Below are 18908 nucleotides of genomic sequence, written 5' to 3'. Positions count from 1 at the left end.
AGGGTGGCAGGTTGTCTGGGACAGGAACCTCTATGGGGAGCTCTTCTTGAGAGTAGCAGTGTCAGGTCTGGAATGGGCCTTGAAGACTATCTTTCGTAGCCTTACGACTTACAGATGAAATAACCAGTGAGGTAGTTCAGAGAGGTAGGATCCAGGTCTAGCATCACACAACTAGGTAATGGGAGAACCAAGACCCAACTCTGGCTCCCCGTACTGTTGTTTCTCCGAAGTGACTCAGTTTTTGTGGGAGTAAGGATGGAAAGATGCCAGGACCTCCACGTGGCTTTAAACAGAATAACTCCACTTTGTGTTCCATATTCAGAGTCCATTAGTTTGAATAATATCCTGGGCTCAGATAAGTTTGAAATCCACCTTGCTATAACCAGATATAATGGTTAAAAATCGCAGAAATTACTCTAGAAATACTTTGAACCTCAGGAGACTTAAACATACTAGCGGAGTAATTCTCCAGAGACTCCTGGATAGCTATTAAGCAAGAGGTTGTCAGAGTTTTAAGAATTTTTGAGCATCTACTGGGTGCTCGTTACTGGAGATGCAGTAGTAAATAGGCTAAGGTTTTCTCCAGTGCTGTGGAGCTTAGTCTAGCCTGAAGAGTGTTGCTCAGATAAACACAGAGTGATGGTGACGGGAGAGAGGAACTTCAGTCAAAACATTAGAGTCGGGTGGAGATGATTAGGCCTCTCAATTACCATCACTCGTCATGAATTTTCCCTTCAATCCTTCTGTAGAAATCCTGTGGCGAGAATGGGAGGATTTCTGTACCCAACCAGATGCGCAGGGCCTGGAGGCGGGAGATGGTCCCCAGTTCCAGTTCACTCTGATGTCTTACAACATCCTGTCCCAGGACCTGATGCAGCAGAGCTCGGAGCTCTACCTGCATTGCCACCCAGACATCCTGAATTGGAACTATCGCTTTGCGAATCTCATGCAGGAATTCCAGCACTGGGACCCTGATGTGAGTGAAGAGTGGGGCTAAGCTGTCCTGCATCAGCCCGGGGCCTGGGTGATTTCCCTCTGTTCTTAGAGAATGAGTTCAGCTCTCTCAAATGATTACAGTCTTTCCTGCAACTGGAGCTTGCCTGCCTGAAGCCAGCCCCCAGACTTTTATACAGAAAGGGTCATTGAGGGGTTCATGGAATAGGGAAATTTAGCATACCTGTCTGGCCTCCTCAGCTTAAATCTGGGCCAGTATCTGAGATCCACAGCCACTTTCCACTGGCCAGACGCCTGCTCCTGTGGAGTGGGATGATGCCCACCCCTCTGAGGGATTGTTTTCTTGGCTTTCCAGATCCTGTGTCTCCAGGAAGTCCAGGAAGACCATTACTGGGAGCAGCTGGAGCCCTCTCTGCGAATGATGGGTATGGCCACTCCCTGTTGTGTGTTGCAGCCCTACTCTTTGCCTGAATACCCCACCTTTTCTTTGTGTCCTAACCCTTGTCTCACTTGGGAGCTATTTCTCTGTATCTGTGGTTGAAAGTGATTCTGACATGGTGCTATATAATCCTTGAAGTAACCAATCCATGAGGATGTCATTCACTTTATAGATGAGGAAACCTGGCTCTGAAAGTGGGTGACTTGCTAAAAATCACACTACATAGCTAGTAGGCTGTGAGGCTATGATTCTCAACTCATCAGACTCCAGCTTCTTGGCTCTTCCTGTCATGTTATATTGCTTTTTATCCCCTTCCCTCCCTTCTTGCCTGGTGGGTCCCTGGTCTTCTGGTTGCAGTTCTAAGAGCCTCTCTGCAGAACAAAAAAAATGGTCAGGGCAAAGGCTTTCCTTATTAAGTAGCAAGAACAGTGTCTCAGGTACACACTCTCATGCTGCTGCATGTGTTGGAAGGGATCTAGTCTTCAAGGACTCTGACACATCTCTTTGGTTGGATTTCCTTGTAGGCTTTACCTGCTTCTACAAGAGGAGGACGGGATGTAAGACGGATGGCTGTGCTGTCTGCTACAAGCCCACCAGATTCCGTCTGCTCTGTGCCAGCCCCGTGGAGTACTTTCGGCCTGGCTTGGAGCTTCTCAATCGGGACAATGTGGGCTTAGTGTTGCTGTTACAGCCACTAGTCCCAGAAGGCCTGGGACATGTCACAGTGGCCCCCCTGTGTGTGGCAAATACCCACGTTCTTTACAACCCACGCCGGGGTGATGTCAAGCTGGCTCAGATGGCCATTCTCCTGGCTGAAGTGGATAAGGTGTCCAGGTTGTCAGATGGCAGTCATTGCCCTATCATCTTGTGTGGGGATCTGAATTCTGTTCCTGAGTCACCTCTCTACAACTTCATCAGGGATGGAGAGCTCCAGTACAATGGGATGCCAGCCTGGAAGGTGAAAGTGGGGAGGCCAGTGATGGGGGGCAGCACTGTCTAGAGAGTCAGATGTTGGCATCCACTGTGCTTCAGTGGCAGGGCCTAAGTTACACTTGTTCTAGCTCCCTCCCTTTTCTCATGTTCAATAACTTATGCCCAAGCCCAGAAGTGAGGAACTCAGAGCACCTTTGAAAGCATATTGAAAACTGACTTTGTTTTTGTCGTAATTTTAAATTAATATGTAGTACAGAAGTACATTTTTGCAAGAAATTATGTATAAAGTGAGGCATAAGTCTCCTTTATTGCCTGCCCTCACTTCTTAAGAGTCAGTAATGAGTGTGTGACTTGCTTAAAAAAAAAAATCACAAAACTACAAAGCTAGTAGTTCTAAGTTTGGCATCATTCTTCCAGCTTCTGTGCATTTATAGTGATAACTATAATTCTGTGATATCACAATTTACATTTACGAAGTTCTTGTGTGCGTGCGTGTGTGGGCGTGTGTGTGTGTGTGTGTGTGTGTGTGTGTGTGTGTGTGTGTGTGTGTGTGTGTGTCACTATGGGGGCTTGAACTCAGGACCTCGAGTTTGCTAGGCTGGCACAAAACCAGTGAGCCAGGCCTTCAGCCCTTATATTTACCAAGTTCTTTGCTGTGTGCCAGGTGCTATTTAAAGCACTTTGCTTTACTATTGATGTTGTTTCCATGTTGTAGATGAGGCATAGAGAATTTGTGTAATTTGCTCTAGGTTATGCAGGTAGTGGTAGATCTTGCATTTGTAACCAAGGTGTCAAGTGCCAAAGTTCTAGTCTAGCACCAATAGGTGACTACTGTAACTGTTGCAATGTAATCTATCTGATGTATTTTATAAACATGACGTAGTGCTTTGTGGATTGTTCTTTCAACAGTTTGTATCTGAATCTGTCTCATTTAACTGCTGAATATTGGTGGCATAGATAGCTTTATTAGCTTGTGCTGACTGCTGTGTATGTCAGTCAGTCCGTCAGTCAGTTTGCTCCTCTGATTTGTCCCTACTGACCCAACTTAACTGATTAAGTTTTGGCAGACCACAGCGGAGAAAGACACAAAATGACTGAATTATTACTGAGCACTTTGGGTTTTTATTTTAATGAGGTTACTCAAGTGCCAATAATGTCTAGGTTACCTAGAGCAGGGCACTATCCTGCTTTAAGGAAGCTGTGTCTAGCATCTTGGGCCACAGAGGAAGAATTTGGAGAGCACCTACCTACCACGTGGCAGGAACAGGCACGTTACACATAATGGATAACTGCATTTGCTTTGAAGTCACATGGGGGGTCCTGAGTTCAAATCCCTGTTCTGCCACCTTGGGAAAGCACTTAACTTTTCCAGCTCCCACTTGTCTCATCTCTACATTGGGGAGATAATGGGACGTATATTAGAAATGCGATTTTTTTTGGTGGTAGTTTTGAGTTTTTTTTGTTTTTATTGTTGTTGTTTTGGATGGATTAAATAAAGTAATGTATATAAAGTGTTTCTAGTACTTTCAGTACCTGGTTTAAAGGAAGCATTCGGCAAATGGTGTAGTGGTTATTGTTATTCATATTTTTGACTGTATACGATGTCAGTATTGTATGTGACAGTAGAAGGGTATCAAATCCAAGAGAGTTAACTCACCTGTCTAAAGTCAGAGCTATTAAATGGTCATTGAGTTTCAAGTCTATTTGACTTCATATGACGCATTGAACATTTGTGCCCTTGAAAAGACAGTCTGTCATCCTTTCCCCAGCACTAGCTAGTATCTTGTACATGGTTGGCATTCAAATATTTGTTGTTGTTAAATGAAATAAAGGGAATTTTGCCTACCCCATGTTGGAGATATGCAAATGACTGATGTTGCCGAACGTTGCCCTACTACGTTCTGTCCATTCCCAGCTGCTGACCGAGGATGGTGACATAGATACGGTAAAGTGCTTCCGTGTTTTTCCCATTTGGTTTGACCCTGTGGTTTCCCAGTCATGGAGTCAAGACACCAGACATCGATCTACAAGATCCTGAGACCAGAATAAGCCTCGCCCATTGCAAGCTAAAGCCCCTGAGAGCTGCTGTTCCCTATTGGGAATGGTGTCAATTTCCTGAGGTGAAACTTAGGATCACATGCTCCTACATTCTGTTCGCCTTGACTCACATTTCTCACTGCTTTCCTTCCTTCTTTTTTTCATGGGCATTTTAGTGTTTCTAGTGAAAAAGTAATGTTTTAACTAGTTCCTTTCTTGTCACCCTTCTCCTGGGACTTACATGGCTTGCTTACACCATGTATGTAGTATGTGATTGTGTGTGTGTGTGTGTGTGTGTGTGTGTGTGTGTGTGTGTGTGTGTGTATTCATCCACATTTCCCAAAACATGGATTGCCATTTCCTTTTTCTGTCTTGGTTTCCTCATTGCTACCTTGCTCATTCCTTGTAGGTATCAGGGCAAGAAGACTTCTCCCACCAGCTTTACCAGAGGAAGCTACAGGCTCCTCTGTGGCCCAGTTCCCTGGGCATCACTGATTGCTGTCAGTATGTCACCTCCTGTCACCCCAAGACAAGAGGTAAGCGTATGTCACGTTCTTTATTTGACTACATATCTTTGTACCCATTTTTGGGGGTAAGATTGGTCCTCAATGACAAGAGAGATTGTAATCTCTTTTCTTTGAGGAAGTTGCTCTTGCTTTTCTTACAGTCCTCCATACGATCACCCTGTAAAATTGGACAATTGTAAGTCATAACTGTTAGTTGGAAAAATCTTGTTTTCTGAGCCAGAATTCCTCTGTTGCTATGTAGAAACTTTGTTGGAACTAAAAAGAGGTCCCAACATGTGGCTTGTCCTTGTCGTTCTGTTCTTTCATGTATGCTTTTCTTGGTTTACAGAAAGACGTAAGTATGGCCGAGACTTCCTGCTGCGTTTCCGCTTCTGTGACATTGCTTGTCAGCGCCCAGTAGGGCTGGTACTCATGGAAGGAGTGACAGACACTAAGCCAGGTAATAGGAATTGAGACTGTTTTCTTGATCCTCTTCCTTCTTCACCCTGACATTTGTCATTCACTGAGATTCTCAGTCTTTCCTAAATATAGTTCTTAGATTTCAGCTTTTGGTAATAAGTTTATAAAGTGAAAGGAAAATTGAGTTGCCTGGCCATATGTATGCCACAGATCTGTAGTATGATTAAGAGTACTGGCTCTGAGAAACCCACGTAGCCTTTTAAGGCTCAAGTTTCTAGTCTCTAGCATACCTATAACATTTCCAGGGGAATAATACACATGGGTTTCAAGAACTGTAAAATGATAGTGGACCTAATTACAGTAAAAAGTTGTTCCTATACACAGTGTCCAGATTGAATGTAGCAGAGTAGACTTGACATTCATCCTTTCTTGTCTATGAAACCACTTCAAAGGAATAAGGAAGATAGGTAAAATAGAAGGTAAATTCTTTTTTTTTTTTTGCCATTCACGGGCTTGAGCTCAGGGCCTAAGCACTGTCCTTGGACTTTCTCAAGGTTAGAGAGCTCTACCACTTGCGCCTCAGCACCATTTCTGGCTTTTTTCTATGTATGTGGTACCGAGGAATCGAACCCGGGTCTTCATGCATGCTAGGCAAGCACTCTACCACTAGGCCAAACTCCCGACCCCAGAAGGTAAATTCTATCTTGGATAAAATCTGAAGATATCTAAAACTGACCCGCACACATATAGAATGGCTATAAGAAGTATTTGCTATGTGACGGAGTGCTAGAGGAGAGACTGCCTATATAGCAGTGTATATTTCCCCTCCCCAGGTGAGGTGTATATCTTGAGGCACAAAACCAAACTCCTTTGTTTTTCCAGCAAGAATAGAATACATAGATTGTGATAGGAAAGTCTCTGGCCTGCTTGAGTGTAAACAGGTAGTGGAGGAAGGGCTGATCAGAAATGAAGCCATATTTGCAATAGTGTGTTCTAGAGCTATATATCTGTGTGACTGGGGAGAAGGAAAGATTCAAAGATTTCATACAGAATTCTGTCTATAACAAAAATTCCTGCTACTTGCAATGCCTAGTCTTTTATTTATATAAACTTTATACAAATAGTTGGCATAGAAAAATCCCAGTTAATGTGGAATTGGGTTTACCTTAAAGGAACAATAGATGATTCTTTTTTAAAGACAAAAAAGAAAACAAAAAATATTTCAAAAATAAAAATTTGCTAATGGAACATAAGGAAATTATAGATATTTCCCATGAATATAAATATGAAGCAATTGGCCTTTGTAAAATAAAAATATAAGTAACTGCCTTTAGAAAATTAATTCATGCACATAACAAGACATCAAGAGAGGAAACTTAAGCTAATTTAGAAGTGGAGAGCTGGAGATATAGGTTAGTGGTAGAGCATTTGCATGACATGTACAGGGCCCTGGTTTAATTCTCAGCACTGCTAGAAAAAAGAGGAGAAGAATAAAAAATAGAAAGAAGATAAAGGTGGATGAAGCACAGAGAGAATAAGTGTTGGCAGAAAAAGGCCAGAAGACAGACAAGGAAATCAAAATGGAACAAGAATATGAGAAGCAAGTGGAAGCATAAAAATGGTGAGGGAGAAGGTAATGGAGATTCAGCACACATAAAAACAGAATTCACAAAGATTTGCAGAAAGTGAAAAGATTTGAGTCTTCAGATCAGAGGACATGTCAGGTCTTAGTAAAAAGTGGTGCCACAAAGATATGTTACTGCATGTCAAAGACAAAAGATCCTTTTATGCATTTTAACCAAAAGATCATGCTACTTTTAAGCATGTTATAATCAGGTTGGCTTCAAGCTTCTCTACAAGACCAGATCAGAGTTTTAGGAAAATCACAGTACTACTTCGTATAGGTCAAGATTTTATGTCCAATCAATAGCTTTTAAAAAATAAACAAAAAAATTAGAGAAATAATTGAAGGCCACCAATCAGTGGCTGGAAATTATGACGAAAGGGCTAGTGATGGAGTTTGTGTTTTGCATGTAGGGATTTTATTTGAACTAGCATTTTGCGTCAAGCAGCAGACATTTCATTGGCTCTCCCCTCCACCCCCAATTTCAAAGCTTAAGAATTACTAATTGGTCTATCAAAAAATAGTATTAGCAATGCTAGCTAGAACAGGCCAGGGATGACATAAGTACATCTATGTCAGACTCAACCAAAGGAACAGAAGTTCAGTGGATTTTTTTGTTTCGCTTTTGTCATTGTGGAGCTCACTCTGGGCCTGGGCGTTGTCCCTGAGCTCTGCAGCTTAAGGGTAGTACTCTACCACTTGAGCCACAATGCCACTTCTAGTTTTCTAGTGGTTAGTTGGGGATAAGAGTTTCACAGACTTAAGTGCCTGGGCTGGCTTTGAACTGCAGTCCTCAGATCTTAGCCTCCTGAGCAGTTAGGATTACAAGCATGAGCTGCTGGTGCCTGGCTTGGTTCAGTATTTTTGTATTAAAAAAATCCAAAAGTTAAACACCAACAGAATCCTACATAGGTATATTGTATATTAAGAATAGGCTGTTTAGGTGGAGAGTTTGGCCTAGTGTTAGAGTGCTTGCCTAGTATACATGAAGACCTAGGTTCGATTCCTTGGTACCACATACATAGAAAAAGCCAGAAGTACGGTGGCTCAAGTGATAGAGTGTTAGCTTTGAGAAAGCCTAAGGACAGTGTTCAGGCCCTGAGTTCAAGGCCCAGGAATGGCAAAAGAAAAAAAAAAGAATAGCAATATTTATGACAGGTATCAATGACTCATTCCTCTGTAATCCTCTCTAGTCAGGAGTCTGAAATCCTGAGGTGTTTTTGTTTTGGTTTTGGTTTTGGTTGGTTGTGAGGCTTAAACTCAGGGCCTGGTTTGAAGCCAGCCTGGGCAGGAACGTTTGAGACTTTTACCTTCAGGTAGCCAGCAAAAAGCTGGAAGAACTGTGGCCCAAATGGTAGAGTGCCATCTTTGAGCAAAAAAAAGCCAAGAGACAGTGCCCAGGCCCTGATTTCAAGACCCAGGACTGACACACAAAAAAGAGCAAAGGTTATTTTAAAACATAACTGCCTGAGGCAGCCAGGTACTGGTGGCCCAAACCTATCATCCTAGCTACTCAGGAGGCTGAGATCTGAGGATTACAGTTCAAAGCCAGCCTGGATACTTAAGTTCGTGAGACTTTTTTTTTTTTTTTTTTTGCCAGTCCTGGGCTTGGGCTCAGGGCTTGAGCACTGTCCTTGGACTTCCTCAAGGCTAGCACTCTACCACTTGAGCCTCAGCACCACTTCCGGCTTTCTTTTGCTATGTATGTGGTACCAAGGAATCGAACCCGGGTGTTCATGCATGCTAGGCAAGCACTCTACCACTAGGCCAAACTCCCGGCCTGTTCGTGAGACTCTTATCTCCAGTTAACCACCGGAAGACCAGAAGTTGTGCTGTGGCTCAAGTGAAAGAGCTGTAGCCTTGAGCTGAAGAGCTCAGGGACAATGCCCAGGCCAGAGTTCAAGCCCCAGGACTGGCAAAAACAAATAAACAAACATTAAAAACAACAAAAAAAAAAACCCTGTAGCATACTTGAGTAAAACAAAAGAGCATTAATTCAGTAAACAAGACTACCCAACACCTTTAGATTACAGACTGACAATCTCCTTTGTAAGCAGAAAAGAACTGTTTTATGAGGGGAAAGACCAACAAAAGCAAAATGACACTATTTACACAGCTGAGAATAAATTTGGGTCAGCACATGTGTTCACCACAAACTGTGAAGGTCCCTCACCCCCAAGTGATTTAGAGTTCCTACCCAGGGCTGAACAGCCATGGAAGCATCAGATCTAAAAATTATCACTATTTTTAGGGAAATCACTGAAGTGTGCCATAAAACTAGATCAGGATGTGTAATTTTTTTCTAGAGAATCTGTGTAGATATATTAACATTCTATTTCCAGTTATAGCAACAAAAGACCAGAGTTATAGTAACGAAAATAGCAGGGTACTTGCATAAAATCAGATGTGTACACCAATGGAATAGAATAGAGAACTAGAAATAAACCTGGCCATCTGATTCTTAACAGAGCTGCCAAAAATATACATTGGAGAAAAAAATAACTCGAGCAAATTATGCTGGAAAATAGTATAGCCACATGTACAAGGTTAAAACTAGATTTCCTATCTCATAACTTAAAATAGAGGAAAGACATTATTATAAGATCTGAAACTTTGAAACTTCAGTATGGAGAATACCTGAAGACATAGGTTAGGCATTGGCTTTCTGAATAGGTGTCCAATAGTTTAAGAAGAAATAGTTGTAAGAATTAGCAAATGGAATTGCATCAAATTAAGAGGCTTCTCTTCAACAAAGATATCAGAAGGATATAGAGACAGAATGGAAGCGCCTTATCAAGTATCTATCTGACTAATATCTAGATCATATTAAAAAAAACTCCAGGAGCCAGGAGTTTGGCTTAGTGGTAGAGTGCTTGCCTAGTATGCATGAAGACCTGGGTTTGATTCCTTGATGTACTACATACATAGAAAAAGCCAGAAGTGGTGTTGTGGCTCAAGTGGTAGAGCTCTAGCCTTTAGAAAAAACCCAAGGACAGTGCTCAGGCTCTGAGTTCAAGCCCCAGGACTGGCAAAAAACAAAAAAACAACAACAAAAAACATTGAAAAGTAAAAGAATAAAAAACCCAATTAGTGAGTGGGCAGACTAGAATATACAGATGAGCTGGGTGCAGTGGCTCACACCTGTAATCCTAGGTACTCAGGAGACTGAGATCTGAGGATGGCAGTTCAAAGCCAGCCTGGGCACTAAAGTCCATGATCTGTGAGACTCATTATCTTCAATTAACCACCAGAAAACCGGAAGTGGCCCTGAGGCTCAAGGAGTAGGGTTGTAGCCTTGAGCTGAAGAGCTCAAGACAGCACCCAGGCCCAGAGTTGAAGTCCAACAACCAACAACAACAAAAATTTAAAATACAAATGACCAATAAATACATAAAAAAGAATCTTTAGTCATATCAAAATCACATTTAGATTCTATCTCGTAATAGTCAGAATAACCATCAAGGAAAAAAACATTCAAGCATGATGTTATATAATCCTAGAATTCAGAAGGCTCAGGGAGGAGAATCGTGAGTTTGAGGCCAGTCTGAGGCACATAGGTCAGCCTAGGCTACCTAGAGGGGCGACTGTATCTCCATGAAGCAAAAAGAAAGAACAAAACTGTCACTGAGGATGGCCAGGAGTGTGTTTGTGTGCTATGCATATGTTAGTCTAGCCACTAAGTCAGCATACAACATAGATAGCTGGATATCAGTGTTTATCATGGCACTTTTTTTATAAGAGCCAAATAATGGATCAACGACTAGATGCCTATCAACCGATAAACAGATGAAGAACACATTGTACATAGACATAATGGCGTAATACTCATCCATGAAGAATGAAATCATGTCATTTGCAGGAAAATGGTTGGTACCAGAGAATATGTTAAGTAAAATCAGATTCAGAAAGACAAGTGTGGCGTGGGGAGTGTGGCTTAATGATAGAGTGCCTAGCATGCATGAAGCCCTGGGTTGGATTCCTCAGTACCACATATATAGAAAAAGCCAGAAGTGGTACTGTGGCTCAAGTGGTAAAGCGCTAGCCTTGAGAAAGCCCAAAGACAGTGCCCAGGCCCTAAATTCAAGCCCCAGGACTGGCAAAACAAAAAGACAAGTGTCAAAAATTGTCTCTCTTATATGGAATCTAGGAATAAAAAAAAAATTTAAAAAACCCATGAAAGTAAAAGGCCACTATTAGAGAAGACAAAGTGATCCTAGGAAGGGGAGGGGCAAATGTGGTGATAGTTACGATATGCATATATGAAATGAATTCCAGCATTTCTACAATTAATATATGCTAATTGGGTGGGGGCTTAATGCATTTATTAGAGTATCAGCTTATCAAGTATGAGTTCCTGAGTTTAAATTCCAGTCCTTTAAAAAATTAACTATCTGGGGCTGGGAGTTTGGCTTAGTGGTAGAGTGCTTGCCTAGCATGCACGAAGACCTGGGTTCAATTACCACATACATAGAAAAAAGCTGGAAGTGGTGCTGAGGCTCAAGTGGTAGAGCTCTAGCCTTGAGAGAGTCCAAAAACAGTGCTCAGGCCCTGAGCTCAAGCCCAGGACTGGCAAAAAAAAAAAACCTTACATATCTACTTAGTATACAGTTATATGTATATATACATATATGTGCTTAAAAAAAGACTCATTGGGTACTGCTTGAAAAATAGCAGTGTTATCAAGCCTAACTGTGTATTAAAACATGCCGCTTTGGGGCCGGGAGTTTGGCCTAGTGGTAGAGTGCTTACCTAGCATGCACGAAGACCTGGGTTCCATTCCTCAATTTCACACACATAGAAAAAAGCCAGAAGTGGTACTGAGGCTCAAGCAGTAGAGCTCAGACTCTGAGCTCAAGTCCAGGACTGGCAAAAAAAAAAAAAATGCCGCTTTGACTGTGACATTACTTTTTAATTTTTTTCCTCTTTGGTGACACTAACGCTTACAGTCTGAATGCAAAAGGAGCTGCGGTGCTAGGGTAGTCCTCCCATATCAGAACTCAAATGTCCATCTAGGCTCTAGTGGCTCACACCTGCAACCCTAGCCATAGTTTTCTTCTTCTCTTTCTCACTGTTTCTCTTTCCCTTTTCCCTTCCAGATCTTTGTGGAACAATCTAGTCAAGGATCTGAGAGGGATTTCAAGGTGAAAGTCTCTAACTGTATGGATGATAAAAGTTTTTTTCTCTCTGCTCCTATACAGAGCGACCTGCTGGTTGGGCTGAATCTATCCTTGAGGAAAACACATCTGAGCTAGAACCTGTCTTCCCCAGGTAAACTTTCCTCCATTTCAGTCTTCAGTCCAGCCCTGGCCTGGATATAAGAGATTACCATTAGCTGTCATGGGGTTGATTTGAAAGGAACACTTGCCACTCTCTTCCTCTAATAAGATTATATGGGCACAAATAAGTATACAGAAGCCAAGACGATCCACTCATATTCTTGCTGCTGGAAAGCCCATATATTCTTCCAGGGAATGGGGAGCGTGAGCTCATGGACAGGAGTATGCTTTACTAGGTGAGAGTGGGGATGAGGAATGTCAGGGAGGCTTAACGTCAGTGTGTCTGTTTCTGAGCTAATTTTAGCTAATATTGCTTCTCTCTTGTTAGGCTGGGAAAGAATTTGCTGAAATTGAGTCATTTGGACTCATTCTTAAAAAAAAAATACTCAAGGCCGCACGTTTGGCCTAGTGGTATAGTGCTTGCCTAGCATGCACGAAGGCCCAAGTTTGATTCCTTGGTACCACATACATAGAAAAAAGCCAGAAGTAGTGCTGAGGCTCAAGTGGTAGAGCTCTAGCTTTGAGAAAAGCCCAAGGACAGTGCTCAGGTCCTGAGCTCAAGCTCAGGACTGGCAGAAAAAAAAAATTACCTAGCTGGGGGTGTGGCCTAGTGGTAGAGTACTTGCCTAACATGCACGAAGCCCTGGGTTCAAGTCCTCAGTACCATATACACAGAACAAGCCAGAATTGGTGCTGTGGCTCAAGTGGTAGAGCGCTAGCCTTGAGAAAGCCCAAGGACAGTGCTCCGGTCCTGGAGTTTAAACCCCAGGACTGCCAAAAAAATACTCATAAACTCCCCAGAGAAAATGACCTGGGAAAAACATTGGCTGACATGTCCTCCTCCAACTTTGTAGGATTGTAGGCACTATCCAGCACTGCCTCCACCTGACCTCAGTATATACCCACTTCCTGCCCCAGCACGGCCGCCCAGAAGTCACCACCATGCCATTAGGTCTTGGGACAACAGTGGATTACATCTTTTTCTCAGCTGAGTGCTGTGAGAATGAGAACAGAACTGGTAAGCCTGGTCCATAGAGGCCACTCAGGGGTCCTCAGGAAGAGCAGATGGTAGGTCAGGCCTTTGGTGATCTGGATTACACTGCTGGGACCTGGACAGCACAGGAACATCCCATGCCAGCCTGACACTGGTTGTCATCATTCTCCCCTCAAACCACTCACTGCGTGCCTCGGCTTCATCCTTGTACACCAGAGTGGTGGGTGGGACACTTGTTCTCAATCCCTATTTCAGAGGTAAAATCAGAGCACCTGGAGGCAACTAGACAATGTTCAGGAGCAGCAGTTGATAAGGTCAATCCATTTCCTTTCTCCTCTCCCCATGTCACAAGTGACTGAAGGATCCCGCAACCCCATGCCTGTTTTGCTTAAGGCATGTTTTTAGAAAGTTTGCATTGATTGTGATATTTAAAGTCAAATTTTGTGTAAGTAGTCTGTACTTCTGCTTTTCTTGTACTGCTGGCTGTGTCCATTTTGCCACAGGCCCTCTGCACCCAGCCTGTCTTCACTGATATAATCTTAGTGGTGGGAAATAAAACCTCCTTGCCTAGAACCTCGGAGAGGTAAAGGAACAGCCAAAGAGATGCCGCCACTTGAAGCGTTGGTCACCTGAGTCCTTATCCTGCCGGCCAGGCAGCATGCCTGGGGCTGCACTACTTACTGGCTCTTTTTTTATGCCTCAGGTGACAGGCTGTATCGAGATGGAACTCTCAAGCTACTGGGCCGACTCTCCCTCCTCTCTGAAGAGATTCTCTGGGCTGCCAATGGCTTGCCCAACCCTTTCTGCTCTTCAGACCATCTCTGCCTGCTGGCCAGCTTCGGCATGGAGATCACCGCCCCATGATGGCCCCTCAAGAAGAGAGCTTCTCTTCTGGAAGAGCTCAGTGGATCAGCAACTGTACAAATGCTCCGAGCTGTGGAAACTTCATCCCTTCCCCTTGTTCCCTCCTGCCCGCCCGTGGTTAGACTCTCCAGGCTTGTCCACGCTCTCTGCCTGTGGTCCCTGACTGGCCCATACCTCTTCCTAATCCTGTGCCACGTGCTCAGTGGCCCTGGGAGAGGTGGGAGGGGGTCCCTCTTCCTTCCATGTACCCAGCGCTCCCCCTTGATTTTGAATTACCAGGGTTGTGGGAGCTATCGATCTCATTGGTTATTTGCTTTCAGGCCTTTTCTTGGTGGTAACCTCCGGGCCCAGCCCTCTTGCCAGGCATGCACATGTGAGCTATGTGTGTGGGATACGTGTGTCTTCCTGAGGCGAGACGGGCATGCTTGTCTCTGCCCAGCTCTCTTTCCACAGTGGGGCTGTGGGCTCAGGGCTGGTTGAGAGCATGATCCAGTAGCTGTGGGCTGCCAGATGGCAGCCAGAGTGTGTGGAACCTTCTCTCCTTTTAGCGTCCATATTCATTAGTTTCATCTTGCCAGCCAGTCGCACATGCCATCCTGGGCTCTGGGAATCAATGGGCTGCATGGCCTAGGGTAGCAGATGGCGTATACACTACCTGTCCAGTGGCTCTGTACCTTCACATCAGAGCCCCACCCACCTGACAGGTGTTTTGTTTTTTGTTTTTTTTTTTTTTGGAATTGTCCATTTTCCCTGAAGGAAGCAGAAGTTTAAAGCCTTGTGTGGAGTGTAGTGGGCGGGGATAGTGGTATGAAGTTGTAAAACCTGTAAAGGATAAGGAGAAAGAACCTTCGGGAAACTGGTCTCACTGGACTCTGCAGAACAGGGTAAGAGTAGGAAACCCAGTAGGAAAGAGCAGGTAGGTTCCATGGATAGATCTGAGCCAGGACTCAAGCCCTTGTGCTATTCTCTTCCCTCTACACACCCAGGAGAGAGTTTAATGTTTCTCTCACACCCTTTGTACTTTTGCTGCCTCCTGACCCCCATTCCCTCTGACTTTCTCTATAGAGACATGCTGTTTAGCTCAGGCCAAGCCATTCTAGCAAAAAGCTGACTTGGGGCAGCACTGGATGGCAGTACTTGAGAGTTTTCTCTGTCCAGCAAGAGCCTTGTGCTTGTTGCCTCTGTTTCCCCACCCCTAATACAGAATCTCCTGACCCTCTCAGAAACCCTCACACACTAGGTCAGGTCACCTGCACGCCTTACTTTTACTGCTGGGATATGGCCTGGGGTGCTGGGGAAGCTTCTCCCTCAGCTCCCTTAACTCAGAGTAGTTGCTGGCCCAGTTTGACTTCCTGTTGCCATTCTCTGCCTCCAGAATGAGACTGGGGAGAATAGCCAGCAGGCCGGAGTCAAGGACAATGGGCCAGAAGTTAATGGCCTTTATTCAAAAGCCAAAGAGCCAGCTGAATTCCACTGCTGTGTTCCTGCCTGTAAGCTCTCCATGCCTAAGTTCTGGAGAATTTCATTTTCTATGTATTTTTAAGCTTTGTTTCCTAGGTTCTGGACATGTGCCTGTCTGAGCCCCAGGCCTGTCTGTCCACACTGTAATGCTCACTGTCTCTCCCTGAGTACCTACTGAGATGGTCTAAAGACAGTGCCCTGTTGGTTCCTAGGATGAGGACCCATCACTGTCTGCCAGGAAATGTAGGTTCAATAGTTAAGGATGGCAGGGGCCAGAGCTGACAGGTTATCTTTTCCTTGTTTTCTTGTTTCTGTTTTAGAAATGAAATGGGGGTTTACTCAAATGGTCACTTAAACTGCACTCTGCATAACTGAAATAGCTTTTTCCAAATAAAAGTTTACTTTGCCCCCAACTCTTGTTGGTTGTTTTATTAAGTCCCTGAAAGGGGTTGAGAAAGAGCTGGCAGATGAAGTGAGCAAAGAAAAAGACAAGAGTCTAATGTTGGGGTAAAGAGTAGATCTAAATCTAGATCAAGAAAGTTTGTCATTTCCTGCATTTACTCTCCAATGCTGTGAGGCCTGGGAGGAAGAGCTTGAATAAAGCTTCTTGGTCTCACCCTAGTACTTACGCCTTCTCTGTCCCCAGCATATTAGGTGAGAATGGCTCTAGTTGGCTGCTTTTTTTTTTATTTTTTATTTTTATTATTTTTTTTTTTGCCAGTCTCAGGCAGAACTCAGAGCCTGAACACTGTCCTTGGGTTTTCTCAAGGCTGGAGCTTTACCACTTGAGCCACAGTTAGTTGGCTGCTTTTTTTCTGATTCCATCTGTGTGCTTCATGCCTCCTATAGCCCACACTGCATTTCACAAAGGCCTGTGCAGACAGTGGGATGGGTTTCTCTGGTCAGAGCTATAGCAATTGTGTGGGCAGATGCCTCTTGCTGAGTGTCTGTTTTTGATCATTTCTTTTGCATCCCAGAGCCAGGTAATAATAATAATAATAATAATAATAATAATAATAATAATAATAATAATAATGAGTAGGACATCTCAGTAGGGTGATGCTCTGCTAAGGTCAAATGTGACATGTGTTTTGTTGGGAACTCTGCCTTTCTGTTACATCCCCATCCAGTTCCTACAACCTTAAGGCTTGGGACCTCATGAGATTACTTAAAACTCTTAGAGGTGTTTCCCACCACCACAACTTTTGGGCAAGTGACTAGAAGTTGTCAGATGGACTGATTTACAGCTAGCCTTCCAGCTGACCCTAAGGTAGCCTGTCCTTATCCCTTGCCAGGTCTCAATATCCAGTACCACATCAACCATTGACAAATATTCAGGATTTACGAGGCAATCTGCATCTGAGCCAGTCGGCTTTGTTTTTGTTATGACAACTGCATCCCATCATCACTGGTCTCCATAGTAGAAGGTTAAAAGCCAGGTGACATAATTTTAACTTCTCTAGTTATACTTGATGAGGAAGAAAAGTTTCCAACAACAGATGACACATACTTAACTCTGAGAAGTGTCACCTATATCAACTCAGTTTTGTTGTGTAGTCCCATAGGCCAATGGATTTGGACACAGGTTTTCCCCCAGCCTGCCAGGCCTACTGTCGGTATACACTCAAGTGTAAACAGCAATATTCCTTGTGCAAGGCTGTATAGTCTGAGATATCTACATTCTGGTTACTTTTTTTTTTGCCAGTCCCAGGGCTTGAACTCAGGGCCTGAGCTCTGTCTTTGTACTTTCTCAGGGCTAGGACTCTACCACTTGAGCCTCAGCACCACTTCTGGCCTTTTCTATGTATGTGGTACCAAGGAATCGAACCTGGGTATTCATGCATGCTAGGCAAGCACTCCACCACTAGGCCAAACTCCTGGTCTCCATTCTGGTTACTTTTTTTGTGTGTATGTGGGGGAGGTCATGGAGCTTGAATTTGGCCTGGTCCTGTCCCTGAGCTCTTCAACCCAAGGCTACTACCCTACCTTTAAGCCAAGCACCACTTCCCATTTTCTAGAGGTTAGTTGGAGATAAAGAGTCTCAGGTCCTTTTGTGCCGGGGCTGGCTTTGAACCTTGATCCTTAGATCTCAGCCTCCTGAGTAGCTAGGATTACAGGCATGAGCCACCACCCAGGCTCTGGTTACTTTTATAGAAAGGCTCTTTGGGGATATTGTTTTAGATGAAGGTAAGTCAGTCTATGAAATGGTAGAGCCCAAGCTGGCACCAGATTCTAGCAGGTTGCCTATTCTCTTCCTAATGCCATGTCCCCAACCCCAGTCACTGCCACACCATTGAAATCAAATGCTGGGCTAAACTAGACTTTCATAGGACTTTGTGGGAGTTGGCTGGAGTAGTGAATAGGTAGCATTCTATCTCCTCTCTTACAAGTCTGAATTTTTCTCAAGCTGACTAAAAGAAAAGACCAGAGGCATGGGGAGAGGGGTTAAGGCTGAACAATGCTGTGGGGGCTAAGGTACTTCCTGTGTGCATCTGGGCTCAGCATACATTTAGGACCCACTGTGTGAGGGAGGAGGGCCTCATTTACATCTGATCCCAAGATCTCCCAGAAAAGAGTTTAGAAGACCTGAGTGGCTTTGGCAGGTGGAGCAGGAAAACCAGAACCCAGTTCTGCCATGACTGGCTTCAGGGAGCTTTCCTGTTCACTGGCTTGGGATTCCCTCACCTCTGCTTAGGTTTTCCCGGAGCCAGCGAGGCACTGCTGGTGGGGCTGAAGTTGGGCTCAGCGTCATCTTACAAGAGAGAGCAGACATGGCTTCCCACGGGGATATCTGGAGATGGGGGAGGCTTTTATTTGTTTCAGGGGAAAAGTGAGAACAGGAATGAGATGAAGTGTAAAAGTGAAGGGGAAGGTCAGTACTGATAGGAGGACAGGAAGGACAAAAGAGAGGACAGCACAGCATTCAACAAGGCTAAGTGGAGGGACAATCCGTAATCATGGGGCCCAAGGGCCCAGTGTCCCCACGTCTCCTCTGTCACACTGAATAAAGGGACGCTTTGGACCCTGGAGCACCTAGATGGGGTGAGAGCATCCTACCGATGGGCCCGTAGCTAGCACCGCACAACCTGCCTGCCTGGAAATGCTGGGGGGAAGCAGTGGCACCTGATGGGCAACTCCCCCACCCCCACACTCATGCCTTCAGAGGACAATCCTGCTCTTTACATATTCCTGCAGCAGCCTGGTCCTCTGAACCAGGAACACCATCCAGAGGATGGGTCTGCCAGGTGCCCAAGCTAGGCCAGAGCACATCCCAGGTAGGAAAACTAGGCACGCATGCCCACAGGCCTTTGGGCATTCAACCAGTCACGATTAAACCAACTCCCCAAACCATGAAGTCAAGTTCATGTTAGAAGGGATGGTAGCGCGGCTAGAAGTCATT

At 44.4% G+C, this 18908-nt stretch overlaps 1 protein-coding gene across 7 annotated transcripts in view; it reads left to right on the top strand.

The window, feature by feature from the left end:
* Angel1 (angel homolog 1) overlaps positions 1 to 15921 on the top strand; it is a 45697-nt gene extending 29776 nt beyond the window's left edge. For all 7 annotated transcript variants that reach the window (XM_090344553.1, XM_090344554.1, XM_090344555.1 and 4 more), the window contains 8 exons: positions 750 to 976; positions 1310 to 1379; positions 1918 to 2351; positions 4773 to 4899; positions 5219 to 5329; positions 12112 to 12181; positions 13044 to 13207; positions 13887 to 15921. In XM_090344553.1, coding sequence (XP_090200679.1) covers positions 750 to 976; positions 1310 to 1379; positions 1918 to 2351; positions 4773 to 4899; positions 5219 to 5329; positions 12112 to 12181; positions 13044 to 13207; positions 13887 to 14047 — 1364 coding nt within the window. In that variant the 3' untranslated portion in view covers positions 14048 to 15921. The remainder of the gene's footprint in view (positions 1 to 749; positions 977 to 1309; positions 1380 to 1917; positions 2352 to 4772; positions 4900 to 5218; positions 5330 to 12111; positions 12182 to 13043; positions 13208 to 13886) is intronic.
* The last annotated feature ends 2987 nt before the right edge of the window (positions 15922 to 18908 follow it).

This window comes from Megascapheus bottae, chromosome 14 (assembly GCF_031878675.1).
Source record: "Megascapheus bottae isolate mThoBot1 chromosome 14, mThoBot2.hap1, whole genome shotgun sequence".
In the NCBI taxonomy this organism is placed as follows: Eukaryota; Metazoa; Chordata; class Mammalia; order Rodentia; family Geomyidae; genus Megascapheus; species Megascapheus bottae.
This window is presented reverse-complemented; position numbering and strand designations above follow the sequence as displayed.